The sequence below is a fragment of the Oryzias latipes genome, chromosome 8, assembly GCF_053564925.1.
Source record: "Oryzias latipes strain Hd-rR chromosome 8, Olatipes_Hd-rR_3.1".
Lineage (NCBI taxonomy): Eukaryota > Metazoa > Chordata > Actinopteri > Beloniformes > Adrianichthyidae > Oryzias > Oryzias latipes.
In genome coordinates, this window is record NC_136244.1 from 27,267,190 (window position 1) to 27,290,899 (window position 23,710).

Genomic DNA, 23,710 nt, shown 5'->3' on the forward strand with positions numbered 1-23,710 from the left:
GCTCCGCCGCAGAGCTCTCTGATGTATGCCGGCATTTGGGCAACTGGCTGGTCTGTTGACAGACAGCTGATATTGTAGTTTAGGGTCGAATAGGAATAATAATATTCAGGATTTGTCTTTTATTAACTTTAGCAGTCAGTCGCTTTACATTCGAAGGCTATAAGGATACATGCTAACTGACTAGCCGATCATTGATCCTGTTATTAATTTACGTCATAGATTTACAGCAGATACCTTCACATTTCTGTCTGTGTGTGTCTCATTACATTGCATTGAAGACACGGACGATGTTTAGAGAACAGATTTATTTATTTCAAAAAGCACAGAAGCATCCATCGTATTCACGTTCATTCACATGATGATGATCTGGTGCCGCCCTCCGGTCATCTTGCTGCAAAAGCCGCTTCCTGCCGCTACTTCCGTGTCTCTGTGAGCATTCAATAGGGGTAAAAATAAAAGCAAGAATGGTCGATCTGTTATTTTCTCGATGAAAATCTGAAAAATATCATATTAAGCTGGCTGCTTCGCCTAAAGCACTTACCTTTAGCTCGTAGCATAACAACAATAGTAGTACGTCACGTTTCCCAGCGTGCTTTGCTGCCAATCATTGGCCAATCACCGTGTCCCTGTGACCAAGGTCTAACAACAAGACCAATGATTCATCCTTTTCCTTTCCTTAAGGTTTTTACCATGAGCTTAAAAAGTGGAAACATTAGTAATCATAAGATTTATTTTGAAAATCTCAAGGAAGTGATTTTGAACTAAATTGATGTGACAGTAAAGTTTTCTTGCATCCTTAAACTCTATAAAGTAGTTATTTTAAAATGATTTTGCTGCAACAAAATGTTTACTCGTTTAAAACAAGACGATCAATTGTCAATTCTGATTCAATATTTACGAATGACTTTCATAAAATGATAATATAGTGATGCCTAACTGAGGAAAAAGCAGCTGATGGTCCTAGGAAAATCCTCCAATTACTGGGTTAGGCTGCCTTCATGGTTAACAGTTGTAACTAATGTCAGCAGGGACTTTTATTAAACATAAAATTAACTTTTAATTAGCAACAAATCACTTTTACTTTTCTGTATTTTTAAGCAGTATTAACTTCAGTCACAGGTTTGTGCCACAGATTAAGGTATAAGTGTTGCACAGACCAGGAAACACTTTTAATGTCATTGTACCTGTGACAATAACTAAGATCTATGCTAGAAGTGCAGAATACATTTACTTTTTTGCTCTTTTTGCTGCATTTGACTATTTTTTTGTCTTTTACATTTTGCTCTGCAGACATAAACTCATTTCTTTAATTCAGAAAACGAAAATCCACATTGTTTTGTCTGAAAGCTCAAATAATTCTAAGCATATCAGCAAATTTTAGGTTCAAACTCAGTACTCGAGTACTTTTCTTCAGTTACTTTTTTTTCCTAGCAGGATAAGTTGAAGACCCACTCCAATAAAAAAGGTGTTTAAACATCTTCTTGCAGCATTTTTCGGATGGAGGACCTATAGGATAAAAAGGTTTAAGATGCAAATTTTCCCGGGGCGAGGGGAAGGGGGGGCAGAGTTGCTCTATGCCCCGCCCACAACTCAAGAGGTGAATTTCGTATGAACTCCTGCCTCCCTGCAGTAACTTTAAATGACCAATGAACAATTTGGAAACAGAAGACGATCAGAGTGGGACTTTAAAATACGAAGGTCAAGGATTATTTAAAGCAACGTTTGGAAGCCCCACCCACCTCTGAAAAAGCAGCAGTGTGCTGGTTTCCAGCCTAAAACATAATCCTGTGAGATTAAGCAGATTACAAATGTTTAAATGAAAGAGTTTTTCTTATCTGATGATGTTTTTGCCAGACTTTAAAGTCGCTTCACAAAGATAAAACACAAACGTCTTCCATTCAGATAAAGTCTTTAATTATTTTAAACCATAAAAAATGAACAGAAACAAAATGAAAACTGTAAACATTTTTAGAAAAGGTGAATCATAATTTCAAATTATGAAGAATGAAGGAAAGGCTGGAGCGGGAAAAGAAAAACACCGGTGGCGTTTCTGGCACAACACAAAAGGTCAGTCACCCGAACCCGACGAGAACAAATGGAGGAAAACACACGACGAGGTTCGATCCTCGTCTCCGGAGCGACCGCTGAACATCAGCTCCCTCATGTCTGATGCCCCCACGAGACGCTCTGGACCACCGCAGGGAAACGTAGAGACACAGATGGAAAATGACGGGACAGAAAAGTCAGGACCACCAGAACGTTAGAGGGGCGGGGCTAAAAAGGACTGGAGAGGCGGAGCATTCCCTTAAATTCCAGCTACATTACAGAGAGCAGGAAACGGCTGCATCAGTCATGCTACCGAACGACATGGTCACCACTGCGGCTCCTCATTCTGAGTCAATCCTTAAAAGATTCACAGAAAGATTTGACAGATTTCCAATAAGGGCAACATGGTTTTACACTAATACTAGGTTGTGTTTGTAATAATACTGAGATATGATGCTAATGTTACGTTAGGAGTTCCTCAGGGATCAAGTCTGGAGGCCCTTTGGTTTTATGCTAATCTCCAAACTCTTAAATCTTAATTGATCCACATTTGTGTGTGATTTTTTAAACCATCAGTTTTATTTTCTACAGACTCACACACAGCTATAAAGAAACCATGAAGTCAGAATAGTCCTTTGGGCTGGACGTGTGCAACACTAAACTGCAGTTTCCCCTGCAGGTAATGCTTGGGTTGATATGAAAGAATGGAGGCTGGAATAAAGTGCAAACCACTCAAATGTGCCGTGTTCTCTTTGAATAGACTGGACTGAAAACATCAGAGGTTTCTGGGATGTCCATTGGAGACGATTGCATGAGGTCAGAGGATCAGTCAACCGCTGATCGACGAGGAACCGGGCCGACGCCACCGCCAAGGGGAGGACACGGCCTGTGTGAACCACCGTTTGTGCCCGTTTATCCGTCAGCAGGTCCGTCTCAGCTTCACAGGACAGACGTCAGCTACAAAAGACTCGTTTTTCTTCAGCGTCGGTTTCTGCTCCAATCTCATTACAACAGAACACCGGTCGCACTTTGACAGACACTTCCTCTTTTCCTGCTGCCTGATTTCTCTGCCTCAGCATCTCCACAGCTTCGCTCTCTCATCAACACTGACAGTAAAGATTCGAGGTAGAAGGCGCCGCACTTCTCTTCCACTGTCGTCTGGATTCTGTTGGGGTATCTCGTAAACATTTTTCCAAAAAGGTGAAGGAAGGTCTTTGTGCCGATCTAGAATGAGTTCCCTTTCAGGGCGCTCACGCGCCGCTAAAGCTAAAGACGTAAAAATTTGGTCCTGTTCAAAAAGTGTCATCAATCAATCTTTAATTATACGTCATTTCTGCAACCGCGGGACCACAGTAAGGCACACGCTCCATCCAGTAAGGCCTGCCGGGACAGCAGAAAAAACGGCTCATTTCATGGTGTCCGTCAGGATGATGTTGGCCGTGACAAACATGAGGCAGAAGGCAGCCCACAGCAGGACAAACCACACCCAGAAGGCGTGGTGAAAGGGCGACTGGTGCTTGTTGACGCACTCTCTGCCCATCACGGGCTCCAGATGGCGCCTGGCAGTAAACACCAGGAAGGCCGGGATGACGTACTGGATCCCCGTGCCGGCGTAGGAGCCTGTGATGCCCACCAGGGACTCCAGGTTGTGTGTGCAGAAGGCCACCACGATTGGGGGCACCAGAGTTATGAGTGGAAACACCACCCGGTCCACCACCCATGGGTAGGTGCCTCCATCCCGGTGGAACAGGGTCTTCCAGTTGTTGCGCAGCGTCACGGCAATGATGGGGAAGTTGGTGCTGATGGTGAAGACGGGGAAGAGGCCGAGGAAGTAGCGCAGCACCGGGATGTCCAGCACGTCGCAGTTGTCCGTGAAGTTGAGCGTGTACATGTCGTGCAGCAGCGAGCTGTCGAAGCAGAAGATGGCGGTGAAGGACAGCAGCACGTAGAAGCCCAGGATCAGACTGTAGTCGGCCAGCACCAAAGCACCGACGCGCTTCTTCTCGGAGATCGGCGTCACCACCGAGGGCAGGGAGTGCTGGCACATGAAGGAGTACACGCACACCCCAAACAGGTTGGGCACGCCGCGCAGGTTGGCCAACGGCGGGCGACCCTCGCCCGTTCCTTTCCCGATCCGGATCAGAGCCAGGACGATCATCATGGTGAACGCTGGAAGAGACAGGAAACGACAATCTGTCACACAGGAAGGAGACCCCGTAAAAGGAGGAAGTTAGAAACGACATCAAACGCATCGTTTCCAGCAGGAAGGAAGAGATGAAAGGAAGATGAGGGGAAATTCCCACGTCAGCAGAAAAGCTGACGATGTTTCACTGCAGCTTCATTTGAAGCCTCCTTTTTTTTTAGATGGTAAATAAAAACGGTTACGGGGTAGAATCCGCTCTGATGGAACACCTGATCAAACGTCACCTGATAGAAGTGTGTGTGGTTCCAGTGGGGATGATGGAAGCGGCGAGCAAAGACCACCTAAACATGAAGAGATCCTGTAGAAACATAGATTTACCCCAATGAAACTCATGTCACGTATAGTGTGGCAGCGGGCAGCCGCTGCCACACTATACGTGACATGAGTGGTCTGAATGGGGAACACGTGTGTGGCCGTTTCCGGCTGCAGCTCATGCCATGCGTTGGTTTTCACCTTCCTATACATTGCGTTTAGTGTTTCGCCTGTTTTCTTATCACAGAACTGCTATGAAAGAAAAAACTTTGATCACTTTCAATTAAATCATCAGAAAATGTAGCAATCCAAATCTATTCATCTTGCATTTCCTATAAGGTTTTAGAAATTTTCTTTAAATCTATCTTAAAAACACAATTTGGACTACATTTATTATTAAAGCTCGGTCCGGGAGAATACTCGATTCTGATTGCCTGCTGGGTGTGCATAGTGATAACGCAAAGTGAAAACCGCACATCTAAAAAAGTAGTTCCGGTTACGTAGCTTATTTTTCTGCATCACTGTGCCGGCTTCTGGAAAACTAACTTTATCTTCATCATCTGGACAAAAACTGAATTTTTGTTTCTTTTGTGAGCGACCACAGTAAAAGCGGGTTAATGACCTTTGAAGCTCCTGTCCTCAATGCGTTCAGCTTTCCAAAACTACGTCATTGCTCGATCAGATCTTTGTTTTTATTCTTAATTCTGGACATTTTTTTCTACGAAGGTTTGAACGTTGAGTGTTTAAAGAGAGATTCAAACATCTGTAATCATTTATGGGTTTCACCTATTTGGGTTATTTGTAGAACGTAACTCCTCCGATAAACGAGGGACGACCAACTTTTTTCATATTCTCCATGTGAGGATCACAAACTTGCCAAACTTTGTTTGTCCGTGCCTGAATGAAATGTGAATGTTTGCTCCCAGAGAGTTGCGGCGTCCTTCAACGGCACAAGGAGTAAAACGGGGAGGATCCGCATGGCGTCCCCGCATGAATCAGCCGAAGACAGGAAAGCCTCGGCGTGTCAGCGCCGTCTGCTCCTCCGATTGATTTCCGGAGGAGCCTCTTTGGCAAACAGCACGAGTGTGTCTAGGGGGGAAGAAGTCCTGCCGCCGGTCGACAGTCCACAGACACGCTCTCAATCAATCGGCCGCGACTCCAGCAGTTAGTCACAGCCCTGCCGTGGCCGGCAGCCAGCTCCTCAGCTTTCATCTTCCACTGTCTTTTAAACACAGAGTGACATTTAGAAAGTGTCACTGTGGGAGCTGTGTGTGATAGCCCTGCATCCAGGTGGAAACCTCCTCCAAGTCTCCGTTAGTCAGGGAGATGAAATTACACATCAGTGGAAGAACCTCCAAGCAGTCTAACAGTCCACCACATCCCGCTGGCTGGGCCTTTGACGGTCGTTTTAGGTTCAAACGTTCTTTGAGGCCAGTTTAATGGTTTGTTCCTGTCTTCAACACCAGTTTTTCCAAATGCTTGCTTCCTGAAAATGTTCCTGAGCAGCATCCTCACCTACAGCCGCAAATGTACCTGAACCTTAGAGATGTGCTCTCATTACACCGCTTTAATCATATTTTAATTGTTTCAGGTGCAGCATCATCTGTCTGCATCTCAAGGACACGGGACGCCCTTTCGGGACCATCGTGTTTACAAACTGGAGGAGGCAGACAGATGGTGGGAGACGGGCGTTTTTCACTGCTAACAAAAAACTTCAAGCTCTTAGGAGAACCCCACTGATTGGTTTTATATTACTGAGCAGATCTTGGACAGAACAGCTGTTTATGTGTGGATGCACAGAAAAAACCAGGGGAAAGGCTCACATGGGGTTTTAAAGGGCACAAAGACAAATAAAAATGCAAAAAACATCTTGTTTCGAGGACGGTGGTCCTGTTTAGGACTTTGATGCACATCAGAGTCGATGGGAGCCTTCGTGCACACATCAAAAGCCTATACTTGGAAAAACCTGCTGTGCTTGTGTTCAATATTTAATGCGTCTTTGGCTTCTTTCCAATGTAATCTCTGTCCCCGAGGAAAGCTCTGCTACTCCCAATTTAAAGGCTGAGCCCCGTGTGCAGAGAGGTCAGATTGATGGGCAACCGACCAGCTTTCAAGGACAAGGAGACAAATCCTCTGATTATATCAGTCTTCCTGCTTCACCTGAAGCTACACCCACACTACGCTAAGTGTCACTTTGTTCAGTTTGTTTTTATATTTGACTTGGAGACATCAGTAATCTGTCTGATCCTCAAACCCTGGTCTGTTGGTCTTCCAGAGCCTTCATGCATGAACTTCCCCACAAGCTAACAGACAACGAGAGCCATGGGAAGACTGCCAGCTGATGTTTGGGGAGTCTGGTTTAAAATGCTGTGAGAAACTGTAGATGGTTAGGAAAGTCAAAGATGGTCCAACAGAAACCACGGCCCCTCCAAGAATGACGATGGTGTTGGAACCGCGCAAAGCTGGAATGAAACTGAGACCCAAAACTCCAGCTGGAGTTTTTCTACTGTAAAATCTTTTAATTATGATTATGGAGTTATTTCTTTAAAGACATATTTCCTGCACATCTGCAGTATCTCATTAGAAATTTGCTTTAGGGTCGACTGTTGACTGGGCTGACAGAAATTAGCCTAGCTAATTTCCCAGCATGCCTTTGTTTACACCTTCTCCCACTAGCGAAAAGCTCCTCATAAGCCCAGGCTAGCATTAGCGTAACAAAAAAACACAGAGCTCCGTGATCGAACCCTTTCTGTACAGACCCCATAGGGTCCTAAGGAAAGGGTGAGTGACAGCACACACCCGTGTTCTAATGTCCTTCCCTTCCCAGGTTTCCGACCCCTGGACTATAGCGTGGACAGCATCACCCGTATGTCATGAGTGCATGCAACTCCGTTAGCATAACTAGGACCTAACATTACACTTACCACGCGCATGACAATGGCACGTTCCATTTTCACGACGTTCCTTGAGGTGACCGTGCGAGCCTCAAGGGAACCGCAAGACACACCTTTGCTCCCCTCTGTGACCCTCCACGGACTGCTGTTCACATAGTGGAGGGGATGAAGGCTTAAACTGCTGGTACAGTAATTAAACAACACGCCACGGCAGACGTCGTTCTAAAGTCCAGCCTTCACAGATTCCCAATTACCAGCAGACCAACTATGGATGTCTGTTGACTGATGGAGGAAGAGTGTCATTGAATGGACATGATACTAATACTACATGATACTAATCTCTCACAAACGTTTAAGGGTTCCCCCACATAAAGGCCTCTACCTTCAGTTCCAGCACCTTGAGGCAACAACTGTTGCCCTACTTGACGGTCAAGCCGATAAACAAAGGGAGTGGTCAGGTAACCCAGGAATACCCATAAAAACCAAATCTTTATCAACTATGATGTCAAGAGAACGTAGGTGGGACAAATAATCCTGCAGAAGCAGAACCAGCAAAAAGATCCAGTCCAAAAGTAAAAAATGAGGGGTAGATAATGAAGGGGAGTGTTGCCTTGGAAACGCTTGTGGGATGTTCTTCAGCAGCTAGTCAGACAAAGTCATTCAAGTACAATGGTCTCCATTTAAGCTTAGTCCTTTTGAAGCACAATCACAGCTGTGGGACCAATCCCAATGAGATCATTGAAGGGGTCACATGACCATCAAAAAGCAACGTCCCCATGGGCCGAACCACGACTGTAAGTTTGAGCAGAAAATGTTCCTTATGGAGCTTCTTCATTAGCAGCATCATGAGTGATGAAAAACAGGCGGCTTACAGCCGGTAAAGCCTCTCTTCTCGCCGTCACCTCTACAGATGAAGAGAGCCATTTTAAATCTGCAGAAAGCTGTCAAGATATGCTGATTAGATGAGCTTTCACAGAACTCCTTCCCCACCTGACATGTCACAGCAGGAAGGGAATAAATTGAGGGGGTGTCAAACAGCCACATATCGCGTCCGCATAACTAGTGCCCTTCCGTCTCGCAGCCTGTGATTTATTTTACCTGAAAAGCAACGGCAATGACCTTGCGAGGAATGCTTCAAGTTAACAACCCCCCCCCCGTGCTGGCTCGTCCTGCTGTATTGTCTTTGGCAGAAAACACGAGGGCAGCGGCTAAGCCAAGGCTGACAGACAATCTCAACGCTCCGAGGAGTCATCAACCGCCTCGGGAAAAAGACTCGGCCTCAATCTGTGGAGAGATGGAAGCCTGGACTCGTTTAACGCCTAGAAAATGGCAGAGGGCGAAAGGTGATCAATCTCATGAGCGACCGAGCACGAGAGGCTGAAGATCGAAGGTTGTCACTCCACACTGACAAAGGCTTCCTGAAGCGGAGGAGGAAGTTAGGGGCTTCTCATCTACCTCACCGTCATCCAGCATGAAGGGTTGGCGATTCCCTCCTTTTAAGCAACTTTAAAACAAAGAGACATTCCCTGTAATAACATTCCATCCTGGAAAACCCAACCAGCCTCTGAGCTTTTAAGTTAATTTGGCAATGATTGTTTGTTCCTTTAGGGTCCTATCAGTTAACAACAGCCAAAAAATAAAGAACTACAAGTAAAAATAAAAGAAATAAAAAATACAATTAATAAAAAACTGTGGACACATTTGACCCTGTGGGTTCTCCAGGGTTAAAACAAAACTCTGATTTTTGAGGAAATGATCCGTCAGATGTTCTCACGTTTCAGATTTTTTCCTCTGTAATGCTGTGTTCCCATAATGCACTAGGCTACCTTCTGCTAGTGCCTGAAATGCTTCCACGTTCCCCTATGCAGCAGCAGCAGCAGCAGCAGCAGCAGCAGCAGCAGCAGCAGCTGCAGCAGCAGCAGCAGCTGCTGCTGTCTTAAAAATATTTTGCACTTGAAACAGAAAACAGGAAAAAAAACCACAAAGTTTCTGCTTTTATGTTGTAAAGGTTTTCTGCTTTGCAAACCTTTTTCCTCCATTTTCCCAGCAGGTTTGCTTCACATCACAGCTCCTGACTTGAGCAGTGTGTGGACGGGTCCAGCTGACCTTAAAGCAGGCCGGACAGCAGGCGAATGCGTCCTCCTGCCACAAAGAGCCCAACGATGTGTGAGCCTTTATTAGTTTTCAGGACCTCTGAACTGTGGCTGTGCTGTACAGTTCATTAGGAGTGACTAATATTTCCTGGTCCCACAGTGAGCTGCCAGCTCTGAACAAAATTAACTCCCCACTCAGCAAACCACCAGGGCTCCCAGCCCTCCACCTCGACCTTCAGTAACAACATCAAGTCTCTAACATGGCAGCGGGCAGCAGTCAATATCCCTGTGGCGGATTTCCTCCCTCTTTAGCCCGACAGCTCACTGCCTTCTCAGAAAAAAAACGGCATTCAGGACAAATTTAAGCCTGAAGCAAGAAGCGCTTTAGTCAGTTCACATTATTCTGGCTGCAAATGACTGACGGCGCTTTGGACGCGTCTGTCCGTTCCACAGGGACCCAACACAAACCGGAGTCCGAGTCACAGCTTCTTTCCTAAACGGATTTAAGCCGTGGTCACACTCAGACAAATGGGGGTTGACCCGTCTGAACCCGGGGAGAGTCGCTCAGCGGACCTGCTGCATATTCAGCACAGGTGTGTCTAGCGGTCCCCCTGAAGCTCGCACGGCCAAGGGACAGAAATGGAACGCACCATTGGGGTGAGAGTCTTGTGAAGGATTCTTAAGGATATTGAAAGTTACAAACACTTAGGGGGTGATGATGTCATACAGCGTCCTTACGCCACACTCTAGTCGTTAGTAAGGTGAGTTCTGGCTCCATACTGACTGGACACACTGTGTGTGTGTGTGTGTGTGCACGTCATGACTAGGGGCTCGTAGGACGTCTGTAGGATATCCACAAAGATTATATAGATTGACCAAATTCCTCATGGCTAAAAGTCCGGCTGCACACAAGAAGCGCACATGTGTCACGTGAACAGCACCAATGGGCTCTTTGTACAGGACTTGGGGGGGGTCTCACCTACTTCCCCTTTACGTGTTATATAAGTGTCGCCCGCAGCATGCCAGTAAAAAAAACATGCATGAAGATTTTTTCTCTACGGGTTCACTGAGCGGTCTACAACGCTCAGATTTAGTAAGGGGGGGTCACCTGCGTGCCCCGAACAAGTTTAACCATTTTCCAGCTTTACTGGCAGCTTTTACCTTTGTAAAGTTTTATCCACTCCGTTTGGCCATCTCAGGTTAAAATCCGGGCTTTCCCTCGTTGTAACACTTTCTATGCTGATGACATTCAGATCTCTGGACTCTGTAAAGACTGTCTCCTGCTCTCACTGTCAGATTTACTGGTTCTTTTCTCTCATCTTAATGATGTCTTTTGAATTCAGAGAAGATTGAACGTCAGGTCATTTGTTTTGATTATTCATTTTCTCATAGAGATTTTTTTTTAATTCCAGCAAATGCTTTTAATGTCCAGTTAAGACTCAAAAATTTTGTATTTTCAAAATTAAGATTAATCAAAGTCTTAAAGAAATCTATTGATCGTAAACAATCGGGGTCCCTCTCACAACTATTTAAAATAAAGAAAAATCCAGATGTGATTTATATTTTCTTTATTCTTTCTTGTTTAGATCATTAGAGTATAAAACCAACTCACTGTCAGATGATTAAAACATCTGACAATATGCCATTTAAGTAGACTTTTCTTGTTCTTAAATGTGTATTATTCCCTATAAATAATCAGAAATCATATTTTCACAAACATATGTGTTTATTCCAGGATTCAAAACTGTTATAGCATTGATGGGTCTAATTCAGACCAGGTGATCCAGTGAGCCTGTTCTCTGGGATGTAATGATTTTACTGTAGCCTTAAGATGGATAACTGATAACGATTGAAAGCTTTTAGGTTTTTTGGTGATGAAATGGTTTAAAAAGACAGACCAGGCTGCTGGGCTCTTTATGAATGATTAGAATTAGATGCACAACCTATTTGTTTCATTACTGACTGGCTCTGGCTGGATGGCAGCCGGTCCAAAGGAATAAATACTTGCCTGTGTTGTTGGCGAGAGCATTGCTGCCCCATTTTCTATTCTGAATAAGGAGTAATTAAGTGGCTCTGTTGGGAAAAAAGTGACTAAATGGCTGCTTTCACAGGACGTGGGCCGTTTAAAATGTGCAAAGGCGATTTGGGTTAATGATGTTGTAAACCTTCTGGAGTCCTAAAATAAATGACAGATAAATACAGCTCAGTGGAGAGAAGGCGACCCGGGTGATCGGACCAATCCCGACAAGGCCAGAGCCAAGGGCGGCCAGCGCCCCGCTCAGGTGAGAGCAGGTGCAGCCCTGTTAGGGGGGAGTCAGGGTCAGGAACAGGAGAAACTAGAGAAACTGGGCTGGAAGGATAATAAGGTGTGCAGATGCGTGTCTGTCTACTTTACAAAAACTACATGAAATTCACAAACAGCTCCAGCTCCAACAGCTGCCACACACACTTTGTATATTGGCGTAATCCTATTTTGAACTTTAATTAAAGAGTCTAGGTTGTCGAGTGAAGTCTTTCATCCAATAAGAGGCAGGATGCATGACAAAGGCAGCGTGGAGAGCTAATTAGACGTTAGATGTGAGGCCAGATGGCTCAGTTTGGTAGTTGGATGGTGATTTGCTCTTATGTTTGCACCATTAAGGAGCAGGGTCACCTAAAGTGCAGCTGCTCTGAGGAAGATCTCATGGCCCCCTTTTACCAGCAGAACGTCAGGCGGACAACTGTGACTGAGAGAAAGCATCCCCAACAAAGCAAAAGGTGTCAGACCAGACTCCAGCTGGCTGGAGGTTGAACAAGTCGAAGACGGTCTAGAAATATGACCCCACTTCTGTTTGAACTAGTAACGTGATGCGAATCAAACCCCGTTTACGAGCAGCTAATCTTCCCGTGGCAGCGGGCAGAACAAATGCAGTACTCGTGGAAGTGGGCCGAATGTTAATGGGATAATATGTTCTGATGCAGGAGCACTTGGATCCATAACTCAACCAGTCACAGCCCCTTCAGTGCGGCACAAACAGACCCACAGCCGCAGACAGAAGAGAAAACAAGGCCATCGCTCAAGATTAATAGTGTTATTAACGAAATAGGCCATGACTTCATCACCGTCTTCCAGCACAGCCAAAACATCTAATCACTGCTAATAATAAAGCACGATAATTCCAAACGCTGCACCGTAATTTAGCAATTTTCTAGGAAATCTGCTGCTTATGACGGCTGTGGATGGAAAAAGATGGTGAGTGATGAGGTGAGGAAGGGCGACCTGAAAAAGAAACGCCGGATGACGCTGGGAATGCTTCTGTGGTCACAAGTTAGAGCAAGTTCTTAGCAGTAAAGGTCGATCTATCTGGCAGGAAGGGATCAACTTTCTGTTGTCATGGAAACTACCCATGATCATGGTAGAGTGTCCTAAAGACATGAAGTCCAGGTTCTTGCTTCTTTGTGAATGTCTTCTGTAGGAATGCTGACTGCTAATGATTTAACGTTTCTGTCTCCTTGATCCGTGTGTCTTCACTTTAAACATGGGTCATACGTGTGATCACATTAACCCCGAGGCACCAAAGTTGTCGCCAGTGGTGGCAAAATAAGACACTCTATGAATGACTAGAACTTTTTGACTGTTTTTGCGATTAACTTAACTTCAACGGATTCAGACCCGGAGAAAAGCGACGGTCAAAGCTGCCTTTTTCTGCGCATAACATAAGTGTACTTTTAAGTAATAAACCGGAATCAGTTACGTTAACTGGTTTGCATTATTGCGTAAAACTTTACTACTACTAAAGCCAGACTACTACTACTGTAAAGTGTTTACCCAATCCCAGTAATTTACTACTATAAAGTATTTACGCAATTAACGTAATTTTCTTCTATAAAGTACTTAAGCAATTAATGTAATTTACTACTATAACGTACTTAAGCAATTAATGTAATTTACTACTATAAAGTATTTACGCAATAAATGTAATTTACTACTATAAAGTATTTACGCAATTAACGTAATTTTCTTCTATAAAGTACTTAAGCAATTAATGTAATTTACTACTATAACGTACTTAAGCAATTAATGTAATTTACTACTATAACGTACTTAAGCAATTAATGTAATTTACTACTATAACGTACTTAAGCAATTAATGTAATTTACTACTATAACGTATTCAAGCAATTAATGTAATTTACTACTATAAAGTATTTACGCAATTAATGTAATTTACTACTATAACGTATTAACGCAATTAACGTAATTTACTACTATAAACTTCTTAAGCAATTAACGTAATTTTCTTCTATAAAGTACTTAAGCAATTAATGTAAATTTCTACTATAACGTATTTACGCAATTAATGTTATTTACTACTATAAAGTATTTACACAATTAACATAATGCTCTAAAATACTTCCGCAATTAACGTAATTTAATGCTCTAAAGTAATAACTCAATTCATGTAATTTATTAATATAAAGTGTATACGCAATTAACCCAATTTGCTACTATAAAGTATCTACGCAGTTAACGCAATGCTCTAAAGCGTTTACGCAAATAATGTAATTAAGTACTATATTGTCATTTACACAATTAGCGTAATTTATTGCTTTAAAGTGTTTATGCCATCAACATAATTTACAACGCAATTAATGTGATTCACTTCTGTGAAGTTTTAATGCAATTTAGTAATTCCAATCGATTCTGACGAGAATAAAATTGGCTTAGTACCGATACCAATGCAAAGCTGAATTTCTTTGCTTCAGAATCAACTGATTCAAATCAGCTATGTTAACTGGCTAATGCTACGAAATTAACATAAATAAATTATGCTGACTGGTTGATATTAATTGTGTCAACGATACACTACCTCACAGCAGTGCATACAAAGTTGACGTACATGATTTACATTACCGGTAATCGTGTAAGCACTTCAATAAACACTTTGAAATATTGTTACAATAAATATAATTTACACAGATTCTGATGCAGAAAAAAAATCAGCTTTGCATCAGAAATCCCTGCAAAGCCAATTTCAAATAATTTATTTACTTTAATTGCGGAAACACTTATGCAATTAATGTAAATCAGCTACGTTAACTAGTTCACTTTAATGCGTAAACAGTTTACTAAGCACTTATCTATTGTAAAGTGCAATTTATGTAAAGTAGACACGTCATTAGCGCAACAACTTCACTACTGTAAAATGTTGCACATCAGAGCAAAACTGCTTTTCTCAACGTCAGCATATGTTAGATTTCGTTAATTACGTAAACAGTTTACAGTAATTTAGAGAACATCAACGCTGGAGCTCAATCCCTGCTGTAAAAGGGTCAACAGCACAAAGAAAATATTGAATTGAAATAGATCAAATGTGTAGACTTGAGGAGAAAATGTTCCAAAAAATCTTGAACATCTTGTGAAATGTGAACATTTGCCTTCGGTTGTGTTTGGTCCGAAGCTCTTGATAAATGGTGGAATGTGGAAGCAGCTGGTGGAGAAAATGGGCGACGGTAATGCTCCAGGCCAGCCTGACGCCTCTTCGCTTTCCTTCCCGGGTGTGACAGCGCAAACACATGAAGGACGCAGAGCTTCCTCCACGGCCATTTTGAATCGTTATGCCGCGCTGTGAGGAGCGCGCCGACACCCCCAATCAATTACAGAGGCGGCGCCAAAGTTGCAGCTCAAACCTTTGTGCTGTTTAGTGGACAGTTAATGGATGCTGCTGTGTTTGTGTGAGGGGGTGGGGCTGTTGTGATTCCAACAGCAGGTCCAGGACTGGCGCTTTATTTTCCCCCGTCCACCCGTGAGTGACGGTCCAATCAAGCTTGGGACGAGCTGTCAAACCTGCCAGGCTGAGAAATGAGGGGAGATGGGAATCAAAGGCACGGAGCGGGACCGGACCGTGATGGACGGACCCGACCGGCAGCGGGAGGGAGGGACGAGGGGAAGGCAGATAAAATGGAAATGTGTTTGGGTCCAAAAGGAGGCGTCAGAGGGAAAGTCTGAAGGAAACGTCTTACCGATCCAACGCATGAGTGAGGTGAGGATCTGCAGGTATTTGGTCTTCTGGGCGTTGAAGAAGGTGAAAGGTCCCAACAAGAGAGTGAAGACGCTCTGCAGAACAGAAGAAAAGGGTTTTACCTGCGTGAGACACTGAAGTCAGAGTTTCATAAAGGCAGACCCAACACCTCAGTGTGTCTTCTCTGCAAATAAATCATGCTGTAGATGTCAGACAGGGAGTACGAACACCTCAGTATCATCACCCACGTCTTTCTGACTGCGTCTAAGGTTGCAGGATGTGTTAATTACACATTCCTGAGGACGAACTCCAGAGTTTGACCTCAGATAAAATCAGCTGAGACCGACTGAAGGTACCAAAGATCAAAGGGTATCAATCAGCAGCTCTGAAGGTTTGATCCGACACCTAAACGTGTGTAAAGTTGAAGAAGCGTCGGTTAGGATTCTTCATTCCACCCTGACTCGCAATTTCAAACCCTGGCCCAGACTCATCACTCCGGAGGAGGTGGACCGATCTATAGTGGAAAAAAAACCTCACCTCTTCCCAGAGCGCAGCTCTGATTGCCCATCAGACACCTTTTTTATCAACAGCAGCAATCAGAGGCAGCAGCCCAGCCTCTGCAGCTCCATTAGCTCCCTTCACTCCTTCTCCTCCACATGGATTCGTCCGACACTCTCAGGTCAGTTTGAATGGCGTGTGATCTCACGGGCGGCCACTCGAGCGCCATTTGATCTGCTGGCGGCCCGCGGGGTTTCAGAGAAGACGTGCACGTGATGGCGCTCGCACTCATCAGGAAGGAGAGGGCAGTTCAATGACACGTGAGGCTGAGACGCCGTCAAGGCCGGAAACAGATCCTCATCTCTTATTGGACTATTTCTTCTGGTTAAAGGCCTGTTCACACCGGGACGAATTTCGCCGGCGATTTTCGCCGACGTTTAACGCCTCGTGACTAAACAAAGGGCACCAACGAGAGTGTGCACACCGACGCGAAAAAACGCGACGCGTTAAAGCGTCAAAAAAAAAAAAACGCCTCGGGTTCGTTTTTTTTTTTCGACGCGTCGCGTCGAAATCTACTCGACCAATGAGAATGGCGCTTTTGCTCACGTGTCTGGAGCTTCTGAAGTTACAGTAAAACACAACTTGGGGGCGCTCAAACACAAAACTGCCTTGCTGAGCACACATACCAGCGAAGAAGATAGACACCAAGTAGCGTCTACACTGCCGCGAAGCAATAATGACGGACATTCTAAAATATCCCCGAACCAAGCACCAGTTGGACCTACTGGTGCTTGAAATATTCATGTTTTCGTTGTTTGATTCTGACAAGCGTGTAAATACTTGCTCTCTTCTTCTGAGTGAAAAGCGACTTTAAGAAGCGTAAAGTTGCGCAGCGCCACCTTGTGTACAGGAGTATTTCTGTTTTACATTAAGCGCCATCTAATGTCAGGGAATGAAATTGCATGTTCAATCCACTCATCGTCAGCGAAAATCGCCTGGGTGTGAACACAAAAAACGTGGCGAAAAACGCTGGCGAATAACGCCTGGCGAATATTCGTCCCGGTGTGTACGGGCCTTAAGGTTGGTTTACCGTTTGTCTTCGTTCACATCGGAAACAACCAAAAATTGCCGATTCGTTTGATGAAGATTTGAATAAAACAAATCAATGTAAGGTTTGAATCGTGACACAAAGGAAGCGACATAAGCTGCTGAAAGTAAGAAATAAAAAAAAAAACTGCTGAACACAATTTGAAAAAGCTAAAATTAAAAAAGCTGAAAATGTGTTTTAAATAACCAAATAAATGGTCTTAAAAAATGTTTAAAGAGAGCTAGTATTAGCAGATGCAGAAGAGTCATAAATATCCAAAGGCCAATGTTAGGCTGTTTAAAAAAAAGAAAGAAAATAAAAATGCAAATAATAATAAACGTTAAAAGGAATTCTAAATAAACTCAGGACAAATTAAGAAAAAAAAAATCATCAAATCACATACAAGATTCTTAAATAAGCATAAAAATGAAGGCGGAAAAATGTTGAATCTACTAAAGATAACAGAACAGAATGTTAAATGAGAAAATATGAAAATATGAAAATATGAAAAATGCTCAGTAAGAAACATTTAGCAGCTACATTTATTTACGGTGAGTACAACTTAGGAAATAGAGAGATAGACGGATAAAAGCAGCTAAAAAAATATTCTGGATCTGGAAGTTATGTTTTCTTTTTTCAGAATTTTGAATTTTTTCTGCTTTCAGAAATGACCTGAAACATTCTAAGTAGATTTAGAAATGTTGCAAAATACAAAATTATTTGGAGAATATTAATATAGTTTTTTCAAAAAGTTTAATAAAATGTTCTTATTCTCCATTTAGAGAATCTAGAGTGGAGTAAGAATTGAATGGAGTAAACAGTGGAACATTTCAGGACCTGTCTTGAAGATGCTTTTTCCATAAAGGATAAGCGAGGAACACACTCGTCCCTAAGAGGAAAGCTGTGATATCTGTGGTTTTGACAGGACAGAGAAATCAAGACAGACTAATTCTGCCCTGTTCCGATAAGGCCGGCCTGTCCATACATTAGATCAGCGCCTTCTGCACTCCTGGCAAAGTGCAGCCTCAGCTCCAGCCGAGCCAAATAATAAATCTGCAAAAGCCATTGGAGGTAATGAATGAAACATTATGAAGAGAGATGTGTCTGAAGAAAGAAGAGGAATTAATAACATCTGCGTGACAGAGCTGTATTTCACCTCCTGAATCCTCAAGTTCTCCGCTTTCTGCCTCAGGAGGAATTTGCCATTTTCTGCTCAACATCCATCTGCCTCCAATTTTACTTTGTGTTCTGATTTAAAGACATTTTTGCTTAGAGAAAGCTTCAGGATGATGATGTCATGTGAAACTCTGTATTTTGGGTGTGGGGGGGGGGGGGGGGGGGGGTGATGGGTGTGAGACCTACGGCTTACATCTGCATCGGTTTAGGACTGATGGCGTTCCAACCTGGAACACCTGAACTCCATTGTTCTGTGTAAACAGCAGGAACCTTCTCCTTCCTGGAGCAAAAATCTGCTTAAACAGAAGCATCATAAACAAACCTGACCAGAATGGAATCAGCAGATAGACGGACACATTCATCTGATGCATTTATTCATTTAATAATCACGGCGTTTGAACAATTTCCTCTTATTTGTTAGGCAGACATTCAGATTTTCCTCCTCGCAGAACTGCTGCCGTGTCTGTTGTTTAATGCAATGAGGAAAAACAAATCATGTGAAAGAGGGGAGAGGGAATGAATCCCTTTTGTCCATCAGCCGCTCCTCGCCTCAGTGCTTTGCATACATCTTTTAGAAATAAAAATAAAAAATAAAAATCACTCCATCCTCTTTGTGAAGCCAGAAGAGGCTGCAATCACTTCAGAGACGCAACGAGGGCCGAGATGAGACGACGAGCAACGTTCAGATCAACGTTTGAGTCCTTTTTACCAAAATCTCAAGACAGAAACATTTAGAACGAAAGCAAAGACCAGATGAAAAAAATACATTTCTGCGAAATTCTGACTGTCAAAAACACAAAACACTAAAGCTCCCATTCTGATTTTATATTATGGAAACCTAATCAGTAGGGTTGTAACAATGAATCAGCACAGAAAAAAATGATGCACCGCAGGCGGACAGGCATAAATCCGGGGTTGGACTACATTCACACGGCCAACGTGCGCTCAAGTGGCCATTTCCAATAAAAAGTCCATTAAATTGCGCTCAAATGCGCATTTTGGGCTTCCGAATTCAAAACTGTCGAGTTCACGGCCACTACACAAGTTTTCTTTCCTGTTTTTAAACTACAAAACATGCGTCCATTAAACGCGTGTCAAAATGAAACCATTTTAACTTTGACCAAGATTTGGTGCTGACATATAGGTAGTGTCCTTTGCACAGAAGGGCCAACCATCTGAAAAGTGGTTATGGAGGAGAAGTAAATAAATGCGATTTGTGCTGCCAAAATTCTATGAAGCCGAGTCTGTCAAGTATCGGAATAGAGCTGTGAAAGAACAAAGCCTGGAGAGAGATTCCCCAGGATTACGCCACCTTGACCTTTCACACGTAGCCTCTTCCACCTGTGAGCGCATGCAGCAGTATCGGGTAGCGACGGTCCAGCGTGAACACCGTGTGCTAAGAGCGCGTTCAGGAACGCCCCATGTGCACGTAGCATAAGAGTTCATCTTCAAGAAGAAGTTCGTTTTGTTTTCACTCAGGTTATTGATCTGTATCAGTAAATAGTATATATTTATTTATTTTTATTATTTCGACATACTGATTACACAAAAACAAGAAAAGGGAATTTGTCTTAGGTCACAGCAGGACCGAAGCTCTACTTTCATCATTACATCAAACCTAGAGGGTCCAATAACCTGTCGCCTCCACCTCTCCATTACCGTTATTCCATTTCCTCCCACAACGGTCCGTGTTCCTGCACACAACCGGTCGGACTCATACTTTCTGCAGAAATGCGGTCCGCTTAAGGCTTAGATGAATTACTCAGAGTGGCCGGCCTGGCAGCTCCTTAATGGGAATGCATAGCTTTGCTCACAGCAAAACCCACTTTATAAAGGAAAGCCTTTTTCTTAAAGGAAGTGAAACAAGCGCCAGTGGAGGTTTAAGACTATGTCACCCCTCAACATCTCCACGTTCCGTTCTGCACTTCATCCATGTACAAATGCATTCCTTTGGTTTTTCATCGGGGTTTAGTGGTGAGAGATTAATAGAGCTTAGATATGGAGAATGATCTCCGTGATGGTGAAAACTGGGAAAGTACGGCGCAACTGTCAATGTGTTTGAGCAGAAACTTTGCAAAAGCCTTTAACTTCATGCTCCAACCGGCACGCGAGTGTTTGTCCTGAGCCACGTGTTGAGTCCGGTCTTTATCCACCACAGTTGGGCGAAACCTTCAGTCCATTGGCGTAATTAATCACCAAATACTTCTCTTCTGTTGCGGCGGTCGGCCAGACGTCCATGACGCAGATGTCCTGCAGCGTTTGGAAACCACAGTGGATCAATATAGACCCAGGAGGACGGATGGACGCTGTTATGACTGCAGATACTGCACAGTTACGAAACACCAGAGGTAAAAAGGGTTAGCGGTAGAACACCCCGGGGACGGATCAGTGTGGACATTCGAAGAGGCCTGATGGTTCCATGAACATCCAGGCTGACTCCACTAATCCACCAGACTTTAACTTTGGAGAGATTAGGATTTCCAATCCCCACAGCCCCAGGCTCCCAGACCATTCGAATCTGATGTTCATCTTTTGTTCTAAATGGATTTTGAGTAAAAATGCTGCTACTGTGAGTCCACACTCATTTACCGTTACCTCGTTTGTGCAAAACACTGAGTTGGCAGATTCATGAACAGGAAAAAGTATTAAAATACTGGAAAAAAGAGCTTCATGAAAGAAAACAATGGACTAAAACGATCTCCTAAACTGATAAAGTGAATGAAGACAGTCTAAATCAAATTGTTAGTTTAGATACTTTCAGATAAACGCCTCCTGAAGGCCATGTCACACAGCCACTACCTACAATTTGCGCATAATACAATGAAAACTAATCGTACGTTAATATACGTGGAAAAAGTGAGAAAAGTTGCAGTTCTTTATGGGAAATGTTCATGTGAAGATACATTTTCACGGATGTATCCCGAATGAACCATGTTAAAACCACGAAAGAAGTACAAATAAACCACATCCAGAGCTAAATCAGCGCCAGCCTTCTGCACAGCACTGGACACCGCCCTGCTCCCCCCTGTCGGTTGTCCAGATGGGGGGAGAAGTCTATATACCCCCACTTGTTAGTCAAAGATCGGCCCATTTATGTACCCGTCACACAATACGCCAATCGTGCATAAACTGTGCGTGATTGTTGTGCTGTTTAGATTTAATTCGTTAGTGATTCATGCATCAATTACGTCATTTTTACATGATATGTGCGCCGTATACGCAATGTAACAGTTAAACATCGGTGGTTCATGTGTGAAAGGTCTGTTAGACACACGTGCAACGGTCGTGGAATGCCACAAAATTGCATATGCATCTCCCAAACAATCATGCACAATTGCGTAAGATTTATGTAATAATTGTATAAGAACTATGTAAACTTCGCATGAACGGTGTAATCCTCAACCGACCAGAAATTTGGAGCAGGTAAAAACCGAATTCACGTAGAGACCTGTCAGCAGAAACCTTCGAAGGACATCGGCACACATAGATGAATGACGAATCCAAGAAACACTTATGAATCACGTAGCATGCATCACGAAAAAAAGAAATTTCATCCATGGAAAAACCCTAACGGCGGACCTTATGACCTAAAGCTCAGATCTTTCTGGATCCTTTGGATCAAGAAGCTCAGAGAAGAAGAGAAGTCGCCACTAATTTTTAAGCAAACGCTGAAAATGACATGTGAGTAATGTGGCTTAACCAACTAGTTTACTTATTATTGACATTTGGATACAGCAAACACCTCAGTCAACTGTGGGTCTGTCCAACAGACAGCAGAGTTCCCAACAGTACAATGGCTCCAACGGCTGGCAAAAAGGAGCTTCACTGAAGTACTGATGGTCCTTCTAAAGAGAGCTCCATGTCATGTCTGAACAAATGAGATCAGAAATACCAGCTGCAAAAATGAGCTTCTTTGAAGGACGGTTGGCATCATACTTCAGGAGGACATGAGGGGCTGTGGTTATCTCAGAGAAGAAGACTCCCTCTGTTCTGCTCCCACATGAAGCAAACAGTACAAAATGATGATAAACGCCACTTCTGAACAAAGCAGAAGACTGGATTTTGTCACGTATGGTGAACAGAGTACCTGTCTGTGCATGTACGGGGCAGAAACAGAACGAAGCAGGCAATAAAAGCCATGCAGATCTGCACAAACCCTCATGACGGCAATAACAAGTGATTCATTGAGCACAGAGGCGGCGGCGAGGGGAGAGGCTCTGAACATGATGGGGGGGCAGAAATGATGCCTGGTAGGCAACATCTGGGCAAAAATGTTTATCAGGATGAAAGAGCGGTTTTCCTCAGCATCATTCTTCCAAGAAGAATTAACGTAAATGCTGGAAAAAATCTGTCTGTATGGTCATTATTTTGTTAAAGGATAAGTGTTGTCAAAGGGAAGGAAATCATCATCACAACAGGGCAACAAAAAAGCCCCGGTTTGTGAAGATATGAGCTGAAATGTTGGATTTGATTGAATGCAGATGCAAGATAAGATAATGACCACTGAAGGCTGGTTTCAAATAAGTGCAATTTCCCACTAACTCCCATGTTAAAAAGTCAACTTAGTCTGGTGTCCAATACGTCTTTAGGCTTTATTGTCTATTCATGAAGAGAGTAGTTACAGATTAACTAGATTATTTTAAATTCTAACACCGCCTGACTCACCATATAAGAAAGAGATCATAGAAAATACGAGCAACATTTTGATGAATTTACAGCGATTTAAAAAAAGATTTAATTTTTAAAAAAAGGCTGATATTAGATTATAATAGGAATGTGAAATGAAGAATGCACGTTTTGGTAAAACACTAATCTGGAAACCTCGTTGGCTTTTATATCACAGGTTAAGAAAAGGGACGAGATAAAAAAAACTAAAACTGCTAGAAATGTTTTTGTCTTGATTTTTAAACAATACGTCACCTGATTCCTATGTTGTGAATAAAAACGTACAAATATTGGGTCAGACTTTAGAGAAAAAAAACTGAAGTTGTTTGAACCACTGCTGCAGCAAAAATCAGACTTTTAGAATTTAAATGAGCTTAAGTTTGTCACAGTGCAAACGTGACCAAGGTGGAGTCTCACCTAAAAGTCCCACTCCGATCATCTATCTATCATCTATTCTCAAAGCATTTCCAGAGGTCTTTTCATGCCGATTATGAGTTGTTTTTTTTAGCTAATTTTCTTTAAACTGTTGATTTCTAGGACATAGTTTCTGCAGAGCAGCAGGAGTTCATTAGAAATTGCCCTCTGAGACTGTTGGTACGGAGTAACACCACCCTCCTTTCCCTGTTGTTGATCTGTTTGCACTTTCTCCTGCTAGCTTACAGCCCCTCAAACCCCAACCCAACATTGGTGATCAATATTAGATCTATCCAGCCCTAGAGTTCTGATCCAGATTCCAGCTCAGACGAGGAAAACAAAGACGTTCATGGATCCGTTTGTCTGCATGTTGACGCATC

General features: G+C 43.2%; 1 protein-coding gene across 3 annotated transcripts in view; it reads right to left on the reverse strand.

Annotated features, from left to right (window-relative positions):
• Nucleotides 1-1,892: 1,892 nt before the first annotated feature.
• The window catches only part of slc38a12 (solute carrier family 38 member 12), a 48,495-nt gene continuing 26,677 nt past the window's right edge, over nt 1,893-23,710 (reverse strand). For all 3 annotated transcript variants that reach the window (XM_004071131.5, XM_020705016.3, XM_078951949.1), the window contains 2 exons: nt 15,492-15,585; nt 1,893-4,215 (listed from right to left, as the gene is read on the reverse strand). In XM_004071131.5, the coding sequence (XP_004071179.1) occupies nt 3,452-4,215; nt 15,492-15,585 (858 nt within the window). In that variant the 3' untranslated portion in view covers nt 1,893-3,451. The remainder of the gene's footprint in view (nt 4,216-15,491; nt 15,586-23,710) is intronic.